A 19,407-nucleotide genomic window follows, 5' to 3' on the forward strand; every position below is an offset into this window, starting at 1 on the left:
AGAGCGAGGGGGTACCTGCCTTGGTTGCCTCAAAGAAGTTTAATAATGCAATTCCAAAGCTGAAAGCCAAGGCAACTCAATGGAGTAGCCCTAAATAAAGGTCATTCCAGTAACTTCTGTGGTGCTCCACTGGGTTATATCTGAGTACACTGGGCTAGTAAAAGGTGGGAAAGGGGTTTGCTTAAATGGTAAGGGTTGTTGGGCCTGCCAATTCTATGCATATCACCCCAGCTTCATACAAGAGCAGCATCAGATAACTACGTGGCAACTGGCAAGTGAACGCATCACTTTGTATCATAGTGCGAACATCGACCAAAAATACAGCCAAGACATCCATTGAAGATCTGTATGGAGCACAGGAGAACTTGCAGACAGCTGATGATCATGAGAGTGCAGAATAAGGTGACATGCCACAGCACAACGTTCTTGGGCCTTTCACAAATTGTCCACAGTAACGGATTATGCAGGTAATTCTCGGTGCTGCAGGCAAAACGTACAAATACGACAAATAGTTAAGTCTCAAATACATCAGACAGCCATGCGTATGAATGATAAAGCCTAATAAAGGGGTCATGGTCAGTGTTCCAATTTATTCACCTGAATGTACTGTCACACATAATGCTGATCTATCTGACTGTGATGTTACACTGTGCTCTGGTCTATCTGACTGTGATGTTACACTGTGCTCTGGTCTATGTGACTGTGCTGTTACACTGACCTCTGGTCTATGTGACTGTGTTGTGACACTGAGCTCTGTCCTATCTCACTGTGCTGTTACAATGAGCTCTGTCCTATCTCACTGTACTGTTACACTAAGCTCTGTCCTACCTCACTGTGCTGTTACACTGAGCTCTGTCCTATCTCACTGTGCTGTTACACTGAGCTCTGTCCTATCTCACTGTACTGTTACACTGAGCTCTGTCCTATCTCACTGTGCTGTTACACTGAGCTCTGTCCTATCTCACTGTGATGTTACACTGAGCTCTGTCCTATCTCACTGTACTGTTACACTGAGCTCTGTCCTATCTCACTGTACTGTTACATTGAGCTCTGTCCTATTTCACTGTACTGTTACACTGAGCTCTGTCCTATCTCACTGTACTGTTACACTGAGCTCTGTCCTATCTCACTGTGCTGTTACACTGAGCTCTGTCCTATCTCACTGTGCTGTTACACTGAGCTCTGTCCTATCTCACTGTACTGTTACACTAAGCTATGTCCTATCTCACTGTGCTGTTACACTGAGCTCTGTCCTAGCTCACTGTGCTGTTACACTGAGCTCTGTCCTATCTCACGGTGCTGTTACACTGAGCTCTGTCCTATCTCACTGTACTGTTACACTGAGCTCTGTCCTATCTCACTGTGCTGTTACACTAAGCTCTGTCCTATCTCACTGTGCTGTTACACTGAGCTCTGTCCGATCTCACCGTACTGTTACACTGAGCTCCGTCCGATCTCACTGTACTGTTACACTGAGCTCTGCCCTATCTCACTGTGCTCTTACACTAGGCTCTGTCCTATCTCACTGTACTGTTACACTGAGCTCTGTCCTATCTCACTGTACTGTTACACTGAGCTCTGTCCTATCTCACTGTGCTGTTACTCTGAGATCTGTCCTATCTCACTGTGCTGTTACACTGAGCTCTGTCCTATCTCACTGTGCTGTTACACTAAGCTCTGTCCTATCTCACTGTGCTGTTACACTGAGCTCTGTCCTATCTCACCGTACTGTTACACTAAGCTATGTCCTATCTCACTGTGCTGTTACACTGAGCTCTGTCCTATCTCACTGTGCTGTTACACTGAGCTCTGCCCTATCTCACTGTGCTGTTACACTGAGCTCTGTCCTATCTCACTGTGCTGTTACACTGAGCTCTGCCCTATCTCACGGTGCTGTTACACTGAGCTCTGTCCTATCTCACGGTGCTCTTACACTGAGCTCTGTCCTATCTCACTGTGCTCTTACACTGAGCTCTGTCCTATCTCACTGTGCTGTTACACTGAGCTCTGGTTTATCCGATGGTGCTGTTACACTGAGCTATGATCTATCTGACTGTACTGTTACCCTGAGCTCTTTTTATCCAATTGTGCTGTTACGCTGAGCTCTGATCTATCCAACTCAGCAGTTACGCTGAGCTTTGATTGGCCCGACTGAACTGTCCCACTGAGCTCTGGTCTGACTGTGCTGCTACACTGACCTCTGCTGTATCTGACTGCACTATTACACTGAGCTCTGATCTACGCAACTGTGCTGTTCCTCTGTGCTCTTGTCGACCCGACTGTGCCGTTACAATGAGCTCCAATCTATCCAACTGTACTGTTACACTGATCTCTGGTCCATCCAACTGTGCAGTTACGCTGGGCTCTGGTCTATCTGACTGTACTGTGACACTGAGCTCTGGTCAATACATCTGTGCTGTTACACTGAGCTCTGTCCTATCTCACTGTGCTGTTACATTGAGCTCTGTCCTATCTCAATGTGCTGTTACACTGAGCTCTGTCCTATCTCACCGTACTATTACACTAAGCTATGTCCTATCTCACTGTGCTGTTACACTGAGCTCTGTCCTATCTCACTGTGCTGTTTCACTGAGCTCTGTCCTATCTCACTGTGCTGTTACACTAAGGTCTGTCCTATCTCACTGTGCTGTTACACTGAGCTCTGTCCTATCTCACTGTGCTGTTACACTAAGCTCTATCCTGTCTCACTGTGCTGTTACACTGAGCTCCGTCCTATCTCACTGTGCTCTTAGACTGAGCTCTGTCCTATCTCACTGTGCTGTTACACTGAGCTCTGTCCTATCTCACCGTGCTGTTACACTAAGCTATGTCCTATCTCACTGTGCTGTTACACTGAGCTCTGTCCTATCTCACTGTGCTGTTACACTGAGCTCTGCCCTATCTCACTGTGCTGTTACACTGAGCTCTGTCCTATCTCACTGTGCTGTTACACTGAGCTCTGCCCTATCTCACGGTGCTGTTACACTGAGCTCTGTCCTATCTCACGGTGCTCTTACACTGAGCTCTGTCCTATCTCACTGTGCTCTTACACTGAGCTCTGTCCTATCTCACTGTGCTCTTACACTGAGCTCTGTCCTATCTCACTGTGCTGTTACACTGAGCTCTGTCCTATCTCACTGTGCTGTTACACTGAGCTCTGGTTTATCCGATGGTGCTGTTACACTGAGCTATGATCTATCTGACTGTACTGTTACCCTGAGCTCTTTTTATCCAATTGTGCTGTTACGCTGAGCTCTGATCTATCCAACTCAGCAGTTACGCTGAGCTTTGATTGGCCCGACTGAACTGTCCCACTGAGCTCTGGTCTGACTGTGCTGCTACACTGACCTCTGCTGTATCTGACTGCACTATTACACTGAGCTCTGATCTACGCAACTGTGCTGTTCCTCTGTGCTCTTGTCGACCCGACTGTGCCGTTACAATGAGCTCCAATCTATCCAACTGTACTGTTACACTGATCTCTGGTCCATCCAACTGTGCAGTTACGCTGAGCTCTGGTCTATCTGACTGTACTGTGACACTGAGCTCTGGTCAATACATCTGTGATGTTACACTGAGCTCTGATCTATCCGACTGTGCTGTTACACTGTGCTCTGATCTAATCGGCCCCGTGCTGTTACACGGAGCTGTGGTTTATCTGACTGTATATTACCCTGACGTCTGAATTATCCGACTGTGCTGTTATACTGAGCTCTGGACTATCTCACTGTACTGTTACACTGAGCTCCGTCCTATCTCACTGCGCTGTAACACTGAGCTCCGTCCTATCTCACCGCGCTGTTACACTGAGCTCTGTCCTATCTCACTGTGCTGTTACACTGAGCTCCGTCCTATCTCACTGTGCTGTTACACTGAGCTCTGTCCTATCTCACTGTGCTGTTACACTGAGCTCTGTCCTATCTCACTGTGCTGTTACACTGAGCTCTGTCCTATCTCACTGTGCTGTTACACTGAGCTCTGACCTATCTCACGGTGCTGTTACACTGAGCTCAGTCCTATCTCACTGTGCTCTTACACTGAGCTCTGTCCTATCTCACTGTGCTGTTACACTGAGCTCTGTCCTATCTCACTGTGCTCTTACACTAGGCTCTGTCCTATCTCACTGTACTGTTACACTGAGCTCTGTCCTATCTCACTGTACTGTTACACTGAGCTCTGTCCTATCTCACTGTGCTGTTACACTGAGCTCTGTCCTATCTCACTGTGCTGTTACACTGAGCTCTGTCCGATCTCACTGTGCTGTTACACTAAGCTCTGTCCTATCTCACTGTGCTGTTACACTGAGCTCTGTCCTATCTCACCGTACTGTTACACTAAGCTATGTCCTATCTCACTGTGCTGTTACACTGAGCTCTGTCCTATCTCACTGTGCTGTTACACTGAGCTCTGCCCTATCTCACGGTGCTGTTACACTGAGCTCTGTCCTATCTCACTGTGCTCTTACACTAGGCTCTGTCCTGTCTCACTGTACTGTTACACTGAGCTCTGTCCTATCTCACTGTACTGTTACACTGAGCTCTGTCCTATCTCACTGTGCTGTTACACTGAGCTCTGTCCTATCTCACTGTGCTGTTACACTGAGCTCTGTCCTATCTCACTGTGCTGTTACACTAAGCTCTGTCCTATCTCACTGTGCTGTTACACTGAGCTCTGTCCTATCTCACCGTACTGTTACACTAAGCTATGTCCTATCTCACTGTGCTGTTACACTGAGCTCTGTCCTATCTCACTGTGCTGTTACACTGAGCTCTATCCTATCTCACTGTGCTGTTACACTGAGCTCTGTCCTATCTCACGGTGCTGTTACACTGAGCTCTGTTCTATCTCACTGTGCTCTTACACTGAGCTCTGTCCTATCTCACTGTGCTGTTACACTGAGCTCTGTCCTATCTCACTGTGCAGTTACACTGAGCTCTGACCTATCTCACTGTACTGTTACACTGTGCTCTGTCCTATCTCACTGTGCTGTTACACTGAGCTCTGTCCTATCTCACTGTGCTGTTACACTGAGCTCTGTCCTATCTCACTGTGCTGTTACACTGAGCTCTGTCCTATCTCACTGTGCTGTTACATTGAGCTCTGTCCTATCTCAATGTGCTGTTACACTGAGCTCTGTCCTATTTCACTGTGCTGTTACACTGAGCTCTGTCCTATCTCACCGTACTATTACACTAAGCTATGTCCTATCTCACTGTGCTGTTACACTGAGCTCTGTCCTATCTCACTGTGCTGTTTCACTGAGCTCTGTCCTATCTCACTGTGCTGTTACACTAAGCTCTGTCCTATCTCACTGTGCTGTTACACTGAGCTCTGTCCTATCTCACTGTGCTGTTACACTAAGCTCTATCCTGTCTCACTGTACTGTTACACTAAGCTCTGTCCTATCTCACTGTGCTGTTACACTGAGCTCCGTCCTATCTCACTGTGCTGTTACACTAAGCTCTGTCCTATCTCACTGTGCTGTTACACTGAGCTCTGTCCTATCTCACTGTACTGTTACACTAAGCTCTATCCTGTCTCACTGTACTGTTACACTAAGCTCTGTCCTATCTCACTGTACTGTTACACTGAGCTCTGTCCTATCTCACTGTGATGTTACACTGAGCTCTGTCCTATCTCACTGTGCTGTTACACTGAGCTCTGTCCTATCTCACAATGCTGTTACACTGAGCTCTGTCCTATCTCACTGTGCTGTTACACTGAGCACTGCCCTATCTCACTGTGCTGTTACACTGAGCTCTGTCCTATCTCACTGTGCTGTTTCACTGAGCTCTGTCCTATCTCACTGTGCTGTTACACTAAGGTCTGTCCTATCTCACTGTGCTGTTACACTGAGCTCTGTCCTATCTCACTGTGCTGTTACACTAAGCTCTATCCTGTCTCACTGTACTGTTACACTAAGCTCTGTCCTATCTCACTGTGATGTTACACTGAGCTCTGTCCTATCTCACTGTACTGTTACACTGAGCTCTGTCCCATCTCACTGTGATGTTACACTGAGCTCTGTCCTATCTCACTGTGCTGTTACACTGAGCTCTGTCCTATCTCACTATGCTGTTACACTGAGCTCTGTCCTATCTCACTGTGCTGTTACACTGAGCTCTGCCCTATCTCACGGTGCTGTTACACTGAGCTCTGTCCTATCTCACTGTGCTGTTACACTGAGCTCAGTCCTATCTCACTGTTCTGTTACACTGAGCTCCGTCCTATCTCACTGTGCTGTTACACTAAGCTCTGTCCTATCTCACTGTGCTGTTACACTGAGCTCTGTCCTATCTCACTGTACTGTTACACTAAGCTCTATCCTGTCTCACTGTACTGTTACACTAAGCTCTGTCCTATCTCACTGTCATGTTACACTGAGCTCTGTCCTATCTCACTGTACTGTTACACTGAGCTCTGTCCTATCTCACTGTGATGTTACACTGAGCTCTGTCCTATCTCACTGTGCTGTTACACTGAGCTCTGTCCTATCTCACTATGCTGTTACACTGAGCTCTGTCCTATCTCACTGTGCTGTTACACTGAGCTCTGCCCTATCTCACGGTGCTGTTACACTGAGCTCTGTCCTATCTCACTGTGCTGTTACACTGAGCTATGTCCTATCTCACTGTGCTGTTACACTAGCTCTGTCCTATCTCACTGTGCTGTTACACTAAGCTCTGTCCTATCTCACTGTGCTGTTACACTGAGCTCTGTCCTATCTCACTGTGCTGTTACACTAAGCTCTGTCCTATCTCACTGTGCTGTTACACTGAGCTCTGTCCTATCTCACTGTGCTGTTACACTAAGCTCTGTCCTATCTCACTGTGCTGTTACACTGAGCTCTGTCCTATCTCACTGTGCTGTTACACTAAGCTCTGTCCTATCTCACTGTGCTGTTACACTGAGCTCTGTCCTATCTCACTGTGCTGTTACACTGAGCTCTGCCCTATCTCACTGTGCTGTTACACTGAGCTCTGTCCTATCTCACTGTGCTGTTACACTGAGCTCTGTCCTATCTCACTGTGCTGTTACACTGAGCTCCGTCCTATCTCACTGTGCTGTTACACTAGCTCTGTCCTATCTCACTGTGCTGTTACACTGAGCTCTGTCCTATCTCACTGTACTGTTACACTAAGCTCTATCCTGTCTCACTGTACTGTTACACTAAGCTCTGTCCTATCTCACTGTCATGTTACACTGAGCTCTGTCCTATCTCACTGTACTGTTACACTGAGCTCTGTCCTATCTCACTGTGATGTTACACTGAGCTCTGTCCTATCTCACTGTGCTGTTACACTGAGCTCTGTCCTATCTCACTATGCTGTTACACTGAGCTCTGTCCTATCTCACTGTGCTGTGACACTGAGCTCTGCCCTATCTCACGGTGCTGTTACACTGAGCTCTGTCCTATCTCACTGTGCTGTTACACTGAGCTCAGTCCTATCTCACTGTTCTGTTACACTGAGCTCCGTCCTATCTCACTGTGCTGTTACACTAAGCTCTGTCCTATCTCACTGTGCTGTTACACTGAGCTCTGTCCTATCTCACTGTGCTGTTACACTAAGCTCTGTCCTATCTCACTGTGCTGTTACACTGAGCTCTGTCCGATCTCACTGTGCTGTTACACTGAGCTCTGTCCAATCTCACTGTGCTGTTACACTGAGCTCTGTCCTATCTCACTGTGCTCTTACACTAAGCTCTGTCCTATCTCACTGTGCTCTTACACTGAGCTCTGTCCTATCTCACTGTACTGTTACACTGAACTCTGTCCTATCTCTCTGTGCTGTTACACTGAGCACTGTCCTATCTCACTGTGCTGAAACACTAAGCTCTGTCCTATCTCACTGTGCTGTTACACTGAGCTCTGTCCTATCTCACTGTGCTGTTACACTGAGCTCTGTCCTATGTCACTGTGCTGTTACATTGAGCTCTGTCCTATCTCACTGTGCTGTTACACTGAGCTCTGTCCTATCTCACTGTGCTGTTACACTGAGCTCTGTCCTATTTCACCGTGCTGTTACACTGAGCTCTGTCCTATCTCACCGTACTATTACACTAAGCTATGTCCTATCTCACTGTGCTGTTACACTGAGCTCTGTCCTATCTCACTGTGCTGTTACACTGAGCTCTGTCCTATCTCACTGTGCTGTTACACTGAGCTCTGTCCTATCTCACTGTGCTGTTACACTGTGCTCTGTCCTATCTCACTGTGCTGTTTCACTGAGCTCTGTCCTATCTCACTGTGATGTTACACTAAGGACTGTCCTATCTCACGGTGCTGTTACACTGAGCTCTGTCCTATCTCACTGTGCTGTTACACTAAGCTCTGTCCTATCTCACTGTTCTGTTACACTGAGCTCAGTCCTATCTCACTGTGCTGTTACACTAACCTCTGTCCTATCTCACTGTGCTGTTACACTGAGCTCTGTCCTATCTCACTGTGCTGTTACTCTAAGCTATGTCCTATCTCACTGTGCTGTTATACTGAGCTCTGTCCTATCTCACTGTGCTGTTACACTAAGCTCTGTCCTATCTCACTGTTCTGTTACACTGAGCTCAGTCCTATCTCACTGTGCTGTTACACTGAGCTCTGTCCTATCTCACTGTGCTCTTACACTGAGCTCTGTCCTATCTCACTGTGCTGTTACACTGAGCTCTGTCCTATCTCACTGTACTGTTACACTAAGCTCTGTCCTATCTCACTGTGCTGTTACACTGAGCTCTGTCCTATCTCACTGTGCTGTTTCACTGAGCTCTGTCCTATCTCACTGTGCTGTTACACTAAGCTCTGTCCTATCTCACTGTGCTGTTACACTGAGCTCTGTCCTATCTCACTGTGCTGTTACACTAAGCTCTATCCTGTCTCACTGTACTGTTACACTAAGCTCTGTCCTATCTCACTGTGATGTTACACTGAGCTCTGTCCTATCTCACTGTGATGTTACACTGAGCTCTGTCCTATCTCACTGTGCTGTAACACTGAGCTCTGTCCTATCTCACTGTACTGTTACACTAAGCTCTATCCTGTCTCACTGTACTGTTACACTAAGCTCTGTCCTATCTCACTGTGATGTTACACTGAGCTCTGTCCTATCTCACTGTACTGTTACACTGAGCTCTGTCCTATCTCACTGTGATGTTACACTGAGCTCTGTCCTATCTCACTGTGCTGTTACACTGAGCTCTGTCCTATCTCACTATGCTGTTACACTGAGCTCTGTCCTATCTCTCTGTGCTGTTACACTGAGCTCTGTCCTATCTCACGGTGCTGTTACACTGAGCTCTGTCCTATCTCACTGTGCTGTTACACTGAGCTCAGTCCTATCTCACTGTTCTGTTACACTGAGCTCCGTCCTATCTCACTGTGCTGTTACACTAGCTCTGTCCTATCTCACTGTGCTGTTACACTGAGCTCTGTCCTATCTCACTGTACTGTTACACTAAGCTCTATCCTGTCTCACTGTACTGTTACACTAAGCTCTGTCCTATCTCACTGTGATGTTACACTGAGCTCTGTCCTATCTCACTGTACTGTTACACTGAGCTCTGTCCTATCTCACTGTGATGTTACACTGAGCTCTGTCCTATCTCACTGTGCTGTTACACTGAGCTCTGTCCTATCTCACTATGCTGTTACACTGAGCTCTGTCCTATCTCACTGTGCTGTTACACTGAGCTCTGCCCTATCTCACTGTGCTGTTACACTGAGCTCTGTCCTATCTCACTGTGCTGTTTCACTGAGCTCTGTCCTATCTCACTGTGCTGTTACACTGAGCTCTGTCTATCTCACTGTGCTGTTACACTGAGCTCTGTCCTATCTCACTGTGCTGTTACACTGAGCTCTGTCCTATCTCACTGTACTGTTACACTGTGCTCTGTCCTATCTCACTGTGCTGTTTCACTGAGCTCTGTCCTATCTCACTGTGCTGTTACACTAAGGTCTGTCCTATCTCACGGTGCTGTTACACTGAGCTCTGTCCTATCTCACTGTGCTGTTACACTAAGCTCTGTCCTATCTCACTGTTCTGTTACACTGAGCTCAGTCCTATCTCACTGTGCTGTTACACTAAGCTCTGTCCTATCTCACTGTGCTGTTACACTGAGCTCTGTCCTATCTCACTGTGCTGTTACACTTAGCTCTGTCCTATCTCACTGTGCTGTTACACTGAGCTCTGTCCTATCTCACTGTGCTGTTACACTAAGCTCTGTCCTATCTCACTGTTCTGTTACACTGAGCTCTGTCCTATCTCACTGTGCTGTTACACTAAGCTCTGTCCTATCTCACTGTGCTGTTACACTGAGCTCTGTCCTATCTCACTGTGCTGTTACACTGAGCTCTGTCCTATCTCACTGTACTGTTACACTGAGCTCTGTCCTATCTCACTGTGATGTTACACTGAGCTCTGTCCTATCTCACTGTGCTGTTACACTGAGCTCTGTCCTATCTCACTATGCTGTTACACTGAGCTCTGTCCTATCTCACTGTGCTGTTACACTGAGCTCTGTCCTATCTCACGGTGCTGTTACACTGAGCTCTGTCCTATCTCACTGTGCTGTTACACTGAGCTCAGTCCTATCTCACTGTTCTGTTACACTGAGCTCCGTCCTATCTCACTGTGCTGTTACACTAGCTCTGTCCTATCTCACTGTGCTGTTACACTGAGCTCTGTCCGATCTCACTGTGCTGTTACACTGAGCTCTGTCCTATCTCACTGTGCTGTTACACTGAGCTCTGTCCTATCTCACTGTGCTGTTACACTAAGCTATGTCCTATCTCACTGTGCTGTTACACTGAGCTCTGTCCTATCTCACTGTGCTGTTACACTGAGCTCTGTCCGATCTCACTGTGCTGTTACACTGAGCTCTGTCCTATCTCACTGTGCTGTTACACTGAGCTCTGTCCTATCTCACTGTGCTGTTACACTGAGCTCTGTCCTATCTCACTGTGCTGTTACACTGAGCTCTGTCCTATCTCACTGTGCTGTTACACTGAGCTCTGTCCTATCTCACTGTGCTGTTACACTGAGCTCTGTCCTATCTCACTGTGCTTTACACTGAGCTCTGTCCTATCTCACTGTGCTGTTACACTGAGCTCTGTCCTATCTCACTGTGCTGTTACACTGAGCTCTGTCCTATCTCACTGTGCTGTTACACTGAGCTCTGTCCTATCTCACTGTGCTGTTACACTGAGCTCTGTCCTATCTCACTGTGCTGTTACACTGAGCTCTGTCCTATCTCACTGTGCTGTTACACTAGCTCTGTCCTATCTCACTGTGCTGTTACACTGAGCTCTGTCCTATCTCACTGTGCTGTTACACTGAGCTCTGTCCTATCTCACTGTGCTGTTACACTGAGCTCTGTCCTATCTCACTGTGCTGTTACACTGAGCTCTGTCCTATCTCACGTGCTGTTACACTGAGCTCTGTCCTATCTCACTGTGCTGTTACACTGAGCTCTGTCCTCTCTCACTGTGCTGTTACACTGAGCTCTGTCCTATCTCACTGTGCTGTTACACTAAGCTCTGTCCTATCTCACTGTGCTGTTACACTGAGCTCTGTCCTATCTCACTGTGCTGTTACACTAAGCTCTGTCCTATCTCACTGTGCTGTTACACTAAGCTCTGTCCTATCTCACTGTGCTGTTACACTAAGCTCTGTCCTATCTCACTGTGCTGTTACACTGAGCTCTGTCCTATCTCACTGTGCTGTTACACTGAGCTCTGTCCTATCTCACTGTGCTGTTACACTGAGCTCTGTCCTATCTCACTGTGCTTTACACTGAGCTCTGTCCTATCTCACTGTGCTGTTACACTGAGCTCTGTCCTATCTCACTGTGCTGTTACACTGAGCTCTGTCCTATCTCACTGTGCTGTTACACTGAGCTCTGTCCTATCTCACTGTGCTGTTACACTGAGCTCTGTCCTATCTCACTGTGCTGTTACACTGAGCTCTGTCCTATCTCACTGTGCTGTTACACTGAGCTCTGTCCGATCTCACTGTGCTGTTACACTGAGCTCTGTCCTATCTCACTGTGCTGTTACACTGAGCTCTGTCCTATCTCACTGTGCTGTTACACTGAGCTCTGTCCTATCTCACTGTACTGTTACACTGAGCTCTGTCCTATCTCACTGTGCTGTTACACTGAGCTCTGTCCTATCTCACTGTGCTGTTACACTGAGCTCTGTCCTATCTCACTGTGCTGTTACACTGAGCTCTGTCCTATCTCACTGTGCTGTTACACTGAGCTCTGTCCTATCTCACTGTGCTGTTACACTGAGCTCTGTCCTATCTCACTGTGCTGTTACACTGAGCTCTGTCCTATCTCACTGTGCTGTTACACTGAGCTCTGTCCTATCTCACTGTGCTGTTACACTGAGCTCTGTCCTATCTCACTGTGCTGTTACACTGAGCTCTGTCCTATCTCACTGTGCTGTTACACTGAGCTCTGTCCTATCTCACTGTGCTGTTACACTGAGCTCTGTCCTATCTCACTGTCTGTTACACTGAGCTCTGTCCTATCTCACTGTGCTGTTACACTAAGCTCTGTCCTATCTCACTGTGCTGTTACACTGAGCTCTGTCCTATCTCACTGTGCTGTTACACTGAGCTCTGTCCTATCTCACTGTGCTGTTACACTGAGCTCTGTCCTATCTCACTGTGCTGTTACACTGAGCTCTGTCCTATCTCACTGTGCTGTTACACTGAGCTCTGTCCTATCTCACTGTGCTGTTACACTGAGCTCTGCCTATCTCACTGTGCTGTTACACTGAGCTCTGTCCTATCTCACTGTGCTGTTACACTGAGCTCTGTCCTATCTCACTGTGCTGTTACACTGAGCTCTGTCCTATCTCACTGTGCTGTTACACTGAGCTCTGTCCTATCTCACTGTGCTGTTACACTGAGCTCTGTCCTATCTCACTGTGCTGTTACACTGAGCTCTGTCCTATCTCACTGTGCTGTTACACTGAGCTCTGTCCTATCTCACTGTGCTGTTACACTGAGCTCTGTCCTATCTCACTGTGCTGTTACACTGAGCTCTGTCCTATCTCACTGTGCTGTTACACTAGCTCTGTCCTATCTCACTGTGCTGTTACACTGAGCTCTGTCCTATCTCACTGTGCTGTTACACTAAGCTCTGTCCTATCTCACTGTGCTGTTACACTAGCTCTGTCCTATCTCACTGTGCTGTTACACTGAGCTCTCTCCTATCTCACTGTGCTGTTACACTGAGCTCTGTCCTATCTCACTGTGCTGTTACACTGAGCTCTGTCCTATCTCACTGTTCTGTTACACTGAGCTCTGTCCTATCTCACTGTGCTGTTACACTAAGCTCTGTCCTATCTCACTGTGCTGTTACACTGAGCTCTGTCCTATCTCACTGTGCTGTTACACTGAGCTCTGTCCTATCTCACTGTGCTGTTACACTGAGCTCTGTCCTATCTCACTGTGCTGTTACACTGAGCTCTGTCCTATCTCACTGTGCTGTTACACTGAGCTCTGTCCTATCTCACTGTGCTGTTACACTGAGCTCTGTCCTATCTCACGTGCTGTTACACTGAGCTCTGTCCTATCTCACTGTGCTGTTACACTAAGCTCTGTCCTATCTCACTGTGCTGTTACACTGAGCTCTGTCCTATCTCACTGTGCTGTTACACTGAGCTCTGTCCTATCTCACTGTGCTGTTACACTAGCTCTGTCCTATCTCACTGTGCTGTTACACTGAGCTCTGTCCTATCTCACTGTGCTGTTACACTGAGCTCTGTCCTATCTCACTGTGCTGTTACACTGAGCTCTGTCCTATCTCACTGTGCTGTTACACTGAGCTCTGTCCTATCTCACTGTACTGTTACACTGAGCTCTGTCCTATCTCACTGTGCTGTTACACTGAGCTCTGTCCTATCTCACTGTGCTGTTACACTGAGCTCTGTCCTATCTCACTGTGCTGTTACACTGAGCTCTGTCCTATCTCACTGTGCTGTTACACTGAGCTCTGTCCTATCTCACTGTGCTGTTACACTGAGCTCTGTCCTATCTCACTGTGCTGTTACACTGAGCTCTGTCCTATCTCACTGTGCTGTTACACTAAGCTCTGTCCTATCTCACTGTGCTGTTACACTAAGCTCTGTCCTATCTCACTGTGCTGTTACACTGAGCTCTGTCCTATCTCACTGTACTGTTACACTGAGCTCTGTCCTATCTCACTGTACTGTTACACTGAGCTCTGTCCTATCTCACTGTGCTGTTACACTGAGCTCTGTCCTATCTCACTGTGCTGTTACACTGAGCTCTGTCCTATCTCACTGTGCTGTTACACTGAGCTCTGTCCTATCTCACTGTGCTGTTACACTGAGCTCTGTCCTATCTCACTGTGCTGTTACACTGAGCTCTGTCCTATCTCACTGTGCTGTTACACTGAGCTCGTCCTATCTCACTGTGCTGTTACACTGAGCTCTGTCCTATCTCACTGTGCTGTTACACTGAGCTCTGTCCTATCTCACTGTGCTGTTACACTGAGCTCTGTCCTATCTCACTGTGCTGTTTACACTGAGCTCTGTCCTATCTCACTGTTCTGTTACACTGAGCTCTGTCCTATCTCACTGTGCTGTTACACTAAGCTCTGTCCTATCTCACTGTGATGTTACACTGAGCTCTGTCCTATCTCACTGTACTGTTACACTGAGCTCTGTCCTATCTCACTGTGCTGTTACACTGAGCTCTGTCCTATCTCACTGTGCTGTTTACACTGAGCTCTGTCCTATCTCACTGTCTGTTACACTGAGCTCTGTCCTATCTCACTGTGCTGTTACACTAAGCTCTGTCCTATCTCACTGTGCTGTTACACTGAGCTCTGTCCTATCTCACTGTGCTGTTACACTGAGCTCTGTCCTATCTCACTGTGCTGTTACACTAGCTCTGTCCTATCTCACTGTGCTGTTACACTAGCTCTGTCCTATCTCACTGTACTGTTACACTGAGCTCTGTCCTATCTCACTGTGCTGTTACACTAGCTCTGTCCTATCTCACTGTTCTGTTACACTGTGCTCTGTCCTATCTCACTGTGCTGTTACACTGAGCTCTGTCCTATCTCACTGTGCTGTTACACTGAGCTCTGTCCTATCTCACTGTGCTGTTACACTGAGCTCTGTCCTATCTCACTGTGCTGTTACACTGAGCTCTGTCCTATCTCACTGTGCTGTTACACTGAGCTCTGTCCTATCTCACTGTACTGTTACACTGAGCTCTGTCCTATCTCACTGTGCTGTTACACTGAGCTCTGTCCTATCTCACTGTGCTGTTACACTGAGCTCTGTCCTATCTCACTGTGCTGTTACACTGAGCTCTGTCCTATCTCACTGTGCTGTTACACTGAGCTCTGTCCTATCTCACTGTGCTGTTACACTGAGCTCTGTCCTATCTCACTGTGCTGTTACACTGAGCTCTGTCCTATCTCACTGTGCTGTTACACTGAGCTCTGTCCTATCTCACTGTGCTGTTACACTGAGCTCTGTCCTATCTCACTGTGCTGTTACACTGAGCTCTGTCCTATCTCACTGTGCTGTTACACTGAGCTCTGTCCTATCTCACTGTGCTGTTACACTGAGCTCTGTCCTATCTCACTGTGCTGTTACACTGAGCTCTGTCCTATCTCACTGTGCTGTTACACTGAGCTCTGTCCTATCTCACTGTGCTGTTACACTGAGCTCTGTCCTATCTCACTGTGCTGTTACACTGAGCTCTGTCCTATCTCACTGTGCTGTTACACTGAGCTCTGTCCTATCTCACTGTACTGTTACACTGAGCTCTGTCCTATCTCTCTGTGCTGTTACACTGAGCTCTGTCCTATCTCACTGTGCTGTTACACTGAGCTCTGTCCTATCTCACTGTGCTGTTACACTGAGCTCTGTCCTATCTCACTGTGCTGTTACACTGAGCTCTGTTCTATCTCACTGTGCTGTTACACTGAGCTCTGTCCTATCTCACTGTGCTGTTACACTGAGCTCTGTCCTATCTCACTGTGCTGTTACACTGAGCTCTGTCCTATCTCACTGTGCTGTTACACTAAGCTCTGTCCTATCTCACCGTGCTGTTACACTGAGCTCTGACCTATCTCACTGTGCTGTTACACTGAGCTCTGTCCTATCTCACTGTGCTGTTACACTGAGCTCCGTCCTATCTCACTGTGCTGTTACACTAAGCTCTGTCCTATCTCACTGTGCTGTTACACTGAGCTCTGTCCTATCTCACTGTACTGTTACACTAAGCTCTATCCTGTCTCACTGTACTGTTACACTAAGCTCTGTCCTATCTCACTGTGATGTTACACTGAGCTCTGTCCTATCTCACTGTACAGTTACACTGAGCTCTGTCCTATCTCACTGTGATGTTACACTGAGCTCTGTCCTATCTCACTGTGCTGTTTCACTGAGCTCTGTCCTATCTCACTGTGCTGTTACACTAAGCTCTGTCCTATCTCACTGTGCTGTTACACTGAGCTCTGTCCTATCTCACGGTGCTGTTACACTGAGCTCTGTCCTGTCTCACTGTGCTGTTACACTGAGCTCAGTCCTATCTCACTGTGCTGTTACACTGAGCTCTGTCCTATCTCACTGTGCTGTTACTCTGAGCTCTGTCCTATCTCACTGTGCTGTTACACTGAGCTCTGTCCTATCTCACTGTGCTGTTACACTGAGCTCAGTCCTATCTCACTGTGCTGTTACACTGAGCTCTGTCCTATCTCACTGTGCTGTTACACTGAGCTCTGTCCTATCTCACTGTGCTGTTACACTGAGCTCTGTCCTATCTCACTGAGCTGTTACACTGAGCTCTGTCCTATCTCACTGTGCTGTTACACTAGCTCTGTCCTATCTCACTGTGCTGTTACACTGAGCTCTGTCCTATCTCACTGTGCTGTTACACTGAGCTCTGTCCGATCTCACTGTGCTGTTACACTGAGCTCTGTCCTATCTCACTGTGCTGTACACTGAGCTCTGTCCTATCTCACTGTGCTCTTACACTGAGCTCTGTCCTATCTCACTGTTCTGTTACACTGAGCTCTGTCCTATCTCACTGTGCTGTTACACTGAGCTCTGTCCTATCTCACTGTGCTGTTACACTGAGCTCTGTCCTATCTCACTGTGCTGTTACACTGAGCTCTGTCCTATCTCACTGTGCTGTTACACTGAGCTCTGTCTATCTCACTGTGCTGTTACACTGAGCTCTGTCCATCTCACTGTGCTGTTACACTGAGCTCTGTCCTATCTCACTGTGCTGTTACACTGAGCTCTGTCCTATCTCACTGTGCTGTTACACTGAGCTCTGTCCTATCTCACTGTGCTGTTACACTGAGCTCTGTCCTATCTCACTGTGCTGTTACACTAGCTCTGTCCTATCTCACTGTGCTGTTACACTGAGCTCGTCCTATCTCACTGTGCTGTTACACTGAGCTCTGTCCTATCTCACTGTGCTGTTACACTGAGCTCTGTCCTATCTCACTGTGCTGTTACACTGAGCTCTGTCCTATCTCACTGTGCTGTTACACTGAGCTCTGTCCTATCTCACTGTGCTTTTACACTGAGCTCTGTCCTATCTCACTGTGCTGTTTCACTGAGCTCTGTCCTATCTCACTGTACTGTTACACTGAGCTCTGTCCTATCTCACTGTGCTTTTACACTGAGCTCTGTCCTATCTCACTGTGCTGTTACACTGAGCTCTGTCCTATCTCACTGTGCTGTTACACTAAGCTCTGTCCTATCTCACTGTGCTGTTACACTGAGCTCTGTCCTATCTCACTTTGCTGTTACACTGAGCTCTGTCCTATCTCACTGTGCTGTTACTCTGAGCTCTGTCCTATCTCACTGTGCTGTTACACTAGCTCTGTCCTATCTCACTGTGCTGTTACTCTGAGCTCTGTCCTATCTCACTGTGCTGTTACACTAAGCTCTGTCCTATCTCACTGTTCTGTTACACTGAGCTCAGTCCTATCTCACTGTGCTGTTACACTGAGCTCTGTCCTATCTCACTGTGCTGTTTACACTGAGCTCTGTCCTATCTCACTGTGCTGTTACACTGAGCTCTGTCCTATCTCACTGTGCTGTTACACTGAGCTCTGTCCTATCTCACTGTGCTGTTACACTGAGCTCTGTCCTATCTCACTGTTCTGTTACACTAAGCTCTGTCCTATCTCACTGTGCTGTTACACTGAGCTCTGTCCTATCTCACTGTGCTGTTACACTAAGCTCTGTCCTATCTCACTGTGCTGTTACACTGAGCTCTGTCCTATCTCACTGTGCTGTTACACTAAGCTCTGTCCTATCTCACTGTGCTGTTACACTGAGCTCTGTCCTATCTCACTGTGCTGTTACACTAAGCTCTGTCCTATCTCACTGTGCTGTTACACTGAGCTCTGTCCTATCTCACTGTGCTGTTACACTGAGCTCTGTCCTATCTCACTGTGCTGTTACACTGAGCTCTGTCCTATCTCACTGTGCTGTTACACTGAGCTCTGTCCTATCTCACTGTGCTGTTACACTGAGCTCTGTCCTATCTCACTGTGCTGTTACACTAAGCTCTGTCCTATCTCACTGTGCTGTTACACTGAGCTCTGTCCTATCTCACTGTGCTGTTACACTAAGCTCTGTCCTATCTCACTGTGCTGTTACACTGAGCTCAGTCCTATCTCACTGTGCTGTTACACTGAGCTCTGTCCTATCTCACTGTGCTGTTACACTGAGCTCTGTCCTATCTCACTGTGCTGTTACACTGAGCTCTGTCCTATCTCACTGTGCTGTTACACTGAGCTCTGTCCTATCTCACTGTGCTGTTACACTGAGCTCTGTCCTATCTCACTGTGCTGTTACACTGAGCTCTGTCCTATCTCACTGTGCTGTTACACTGAGCTCTGTCCTATCTCACTGTGCTGTTACACTGAGCTCTGTCCTATCTCACTGTGCTGTTACACTGAGCTCTGTCCTATCTCACTGTGCTGTTACACTGAGCTCTGTCCTATCTCACTGTGCTGTTACACTGAGCTCTGTCCTATCTCACTGTGCTGTTACACTGAGCTCAGTCCTATCTCACTGTGCTGTTACACTGAGCTCTGTCCTATCTCACTGTGCTGTTACACTAAGCTCTGTCCTATCTCACTGTGCTGTTACACAGAGCTCTGTCCTATCTCACGGTGCTGTTACACTAAGCTCTGTCCTATCTCACTGTGCTGTTACACTGAGCTCTGTCCTTCTCACTGTGCTGTTACACTGAGCTCTGTCCTATCTCACTGTGCTGTTACACTGAGCTCTGTCCTATCTCACTGTGCTGTTACACTGAGCTCTGTCCTATCTCACTGTGCTGTTACACTGAGCTCTGTCCTATCGCACTGTGCTGTTACACTGTGCTCTGTCCTATC

The 19,407-nt window shown here is 47.5% G+C and overlaps 1 protein-coding gene across 1 annotated transcript in view; it reads right to left on the reverse strand.

Annotated features, from left to right (window-relative positions):
* Positions 1-284: 284 nt before the first annotated feature.
* The window catches only part of LOC132821377 (transmembrane 4 L6 family member 5-like), a 63,884-nt gene continuing 44,761 nt past the window's right edge, over positions 285-19,407 (reverse strand). The window contains exon 2 of the mRNA XM_060833958.1: positions 285-480. Within this exon, the coding sequence (XP_060689941.1) occupies positions 285-480 (196 nt within the window). The remainder of the gene's footprint in view (positions 481-19,407) is intronic.

The sequence above is a fragment of the Hemiscyllium ocellatum genome, chromosome 13, assembly GCF_020745735.1.
Source record: "Hemiscyllium ocellatum isolate sHemOce1 chromosome 13, sHemOce1.pat.X.cur, whole genome shotgun sequence".
Classification (NCBI taxonomy): Eukaryota; Metazoa; Chordata; class Chondrichthyes; order Orectolobiformes; family Hemiscylliidae; genus Hemiscyllium; species Hemiscyllium ocellatum.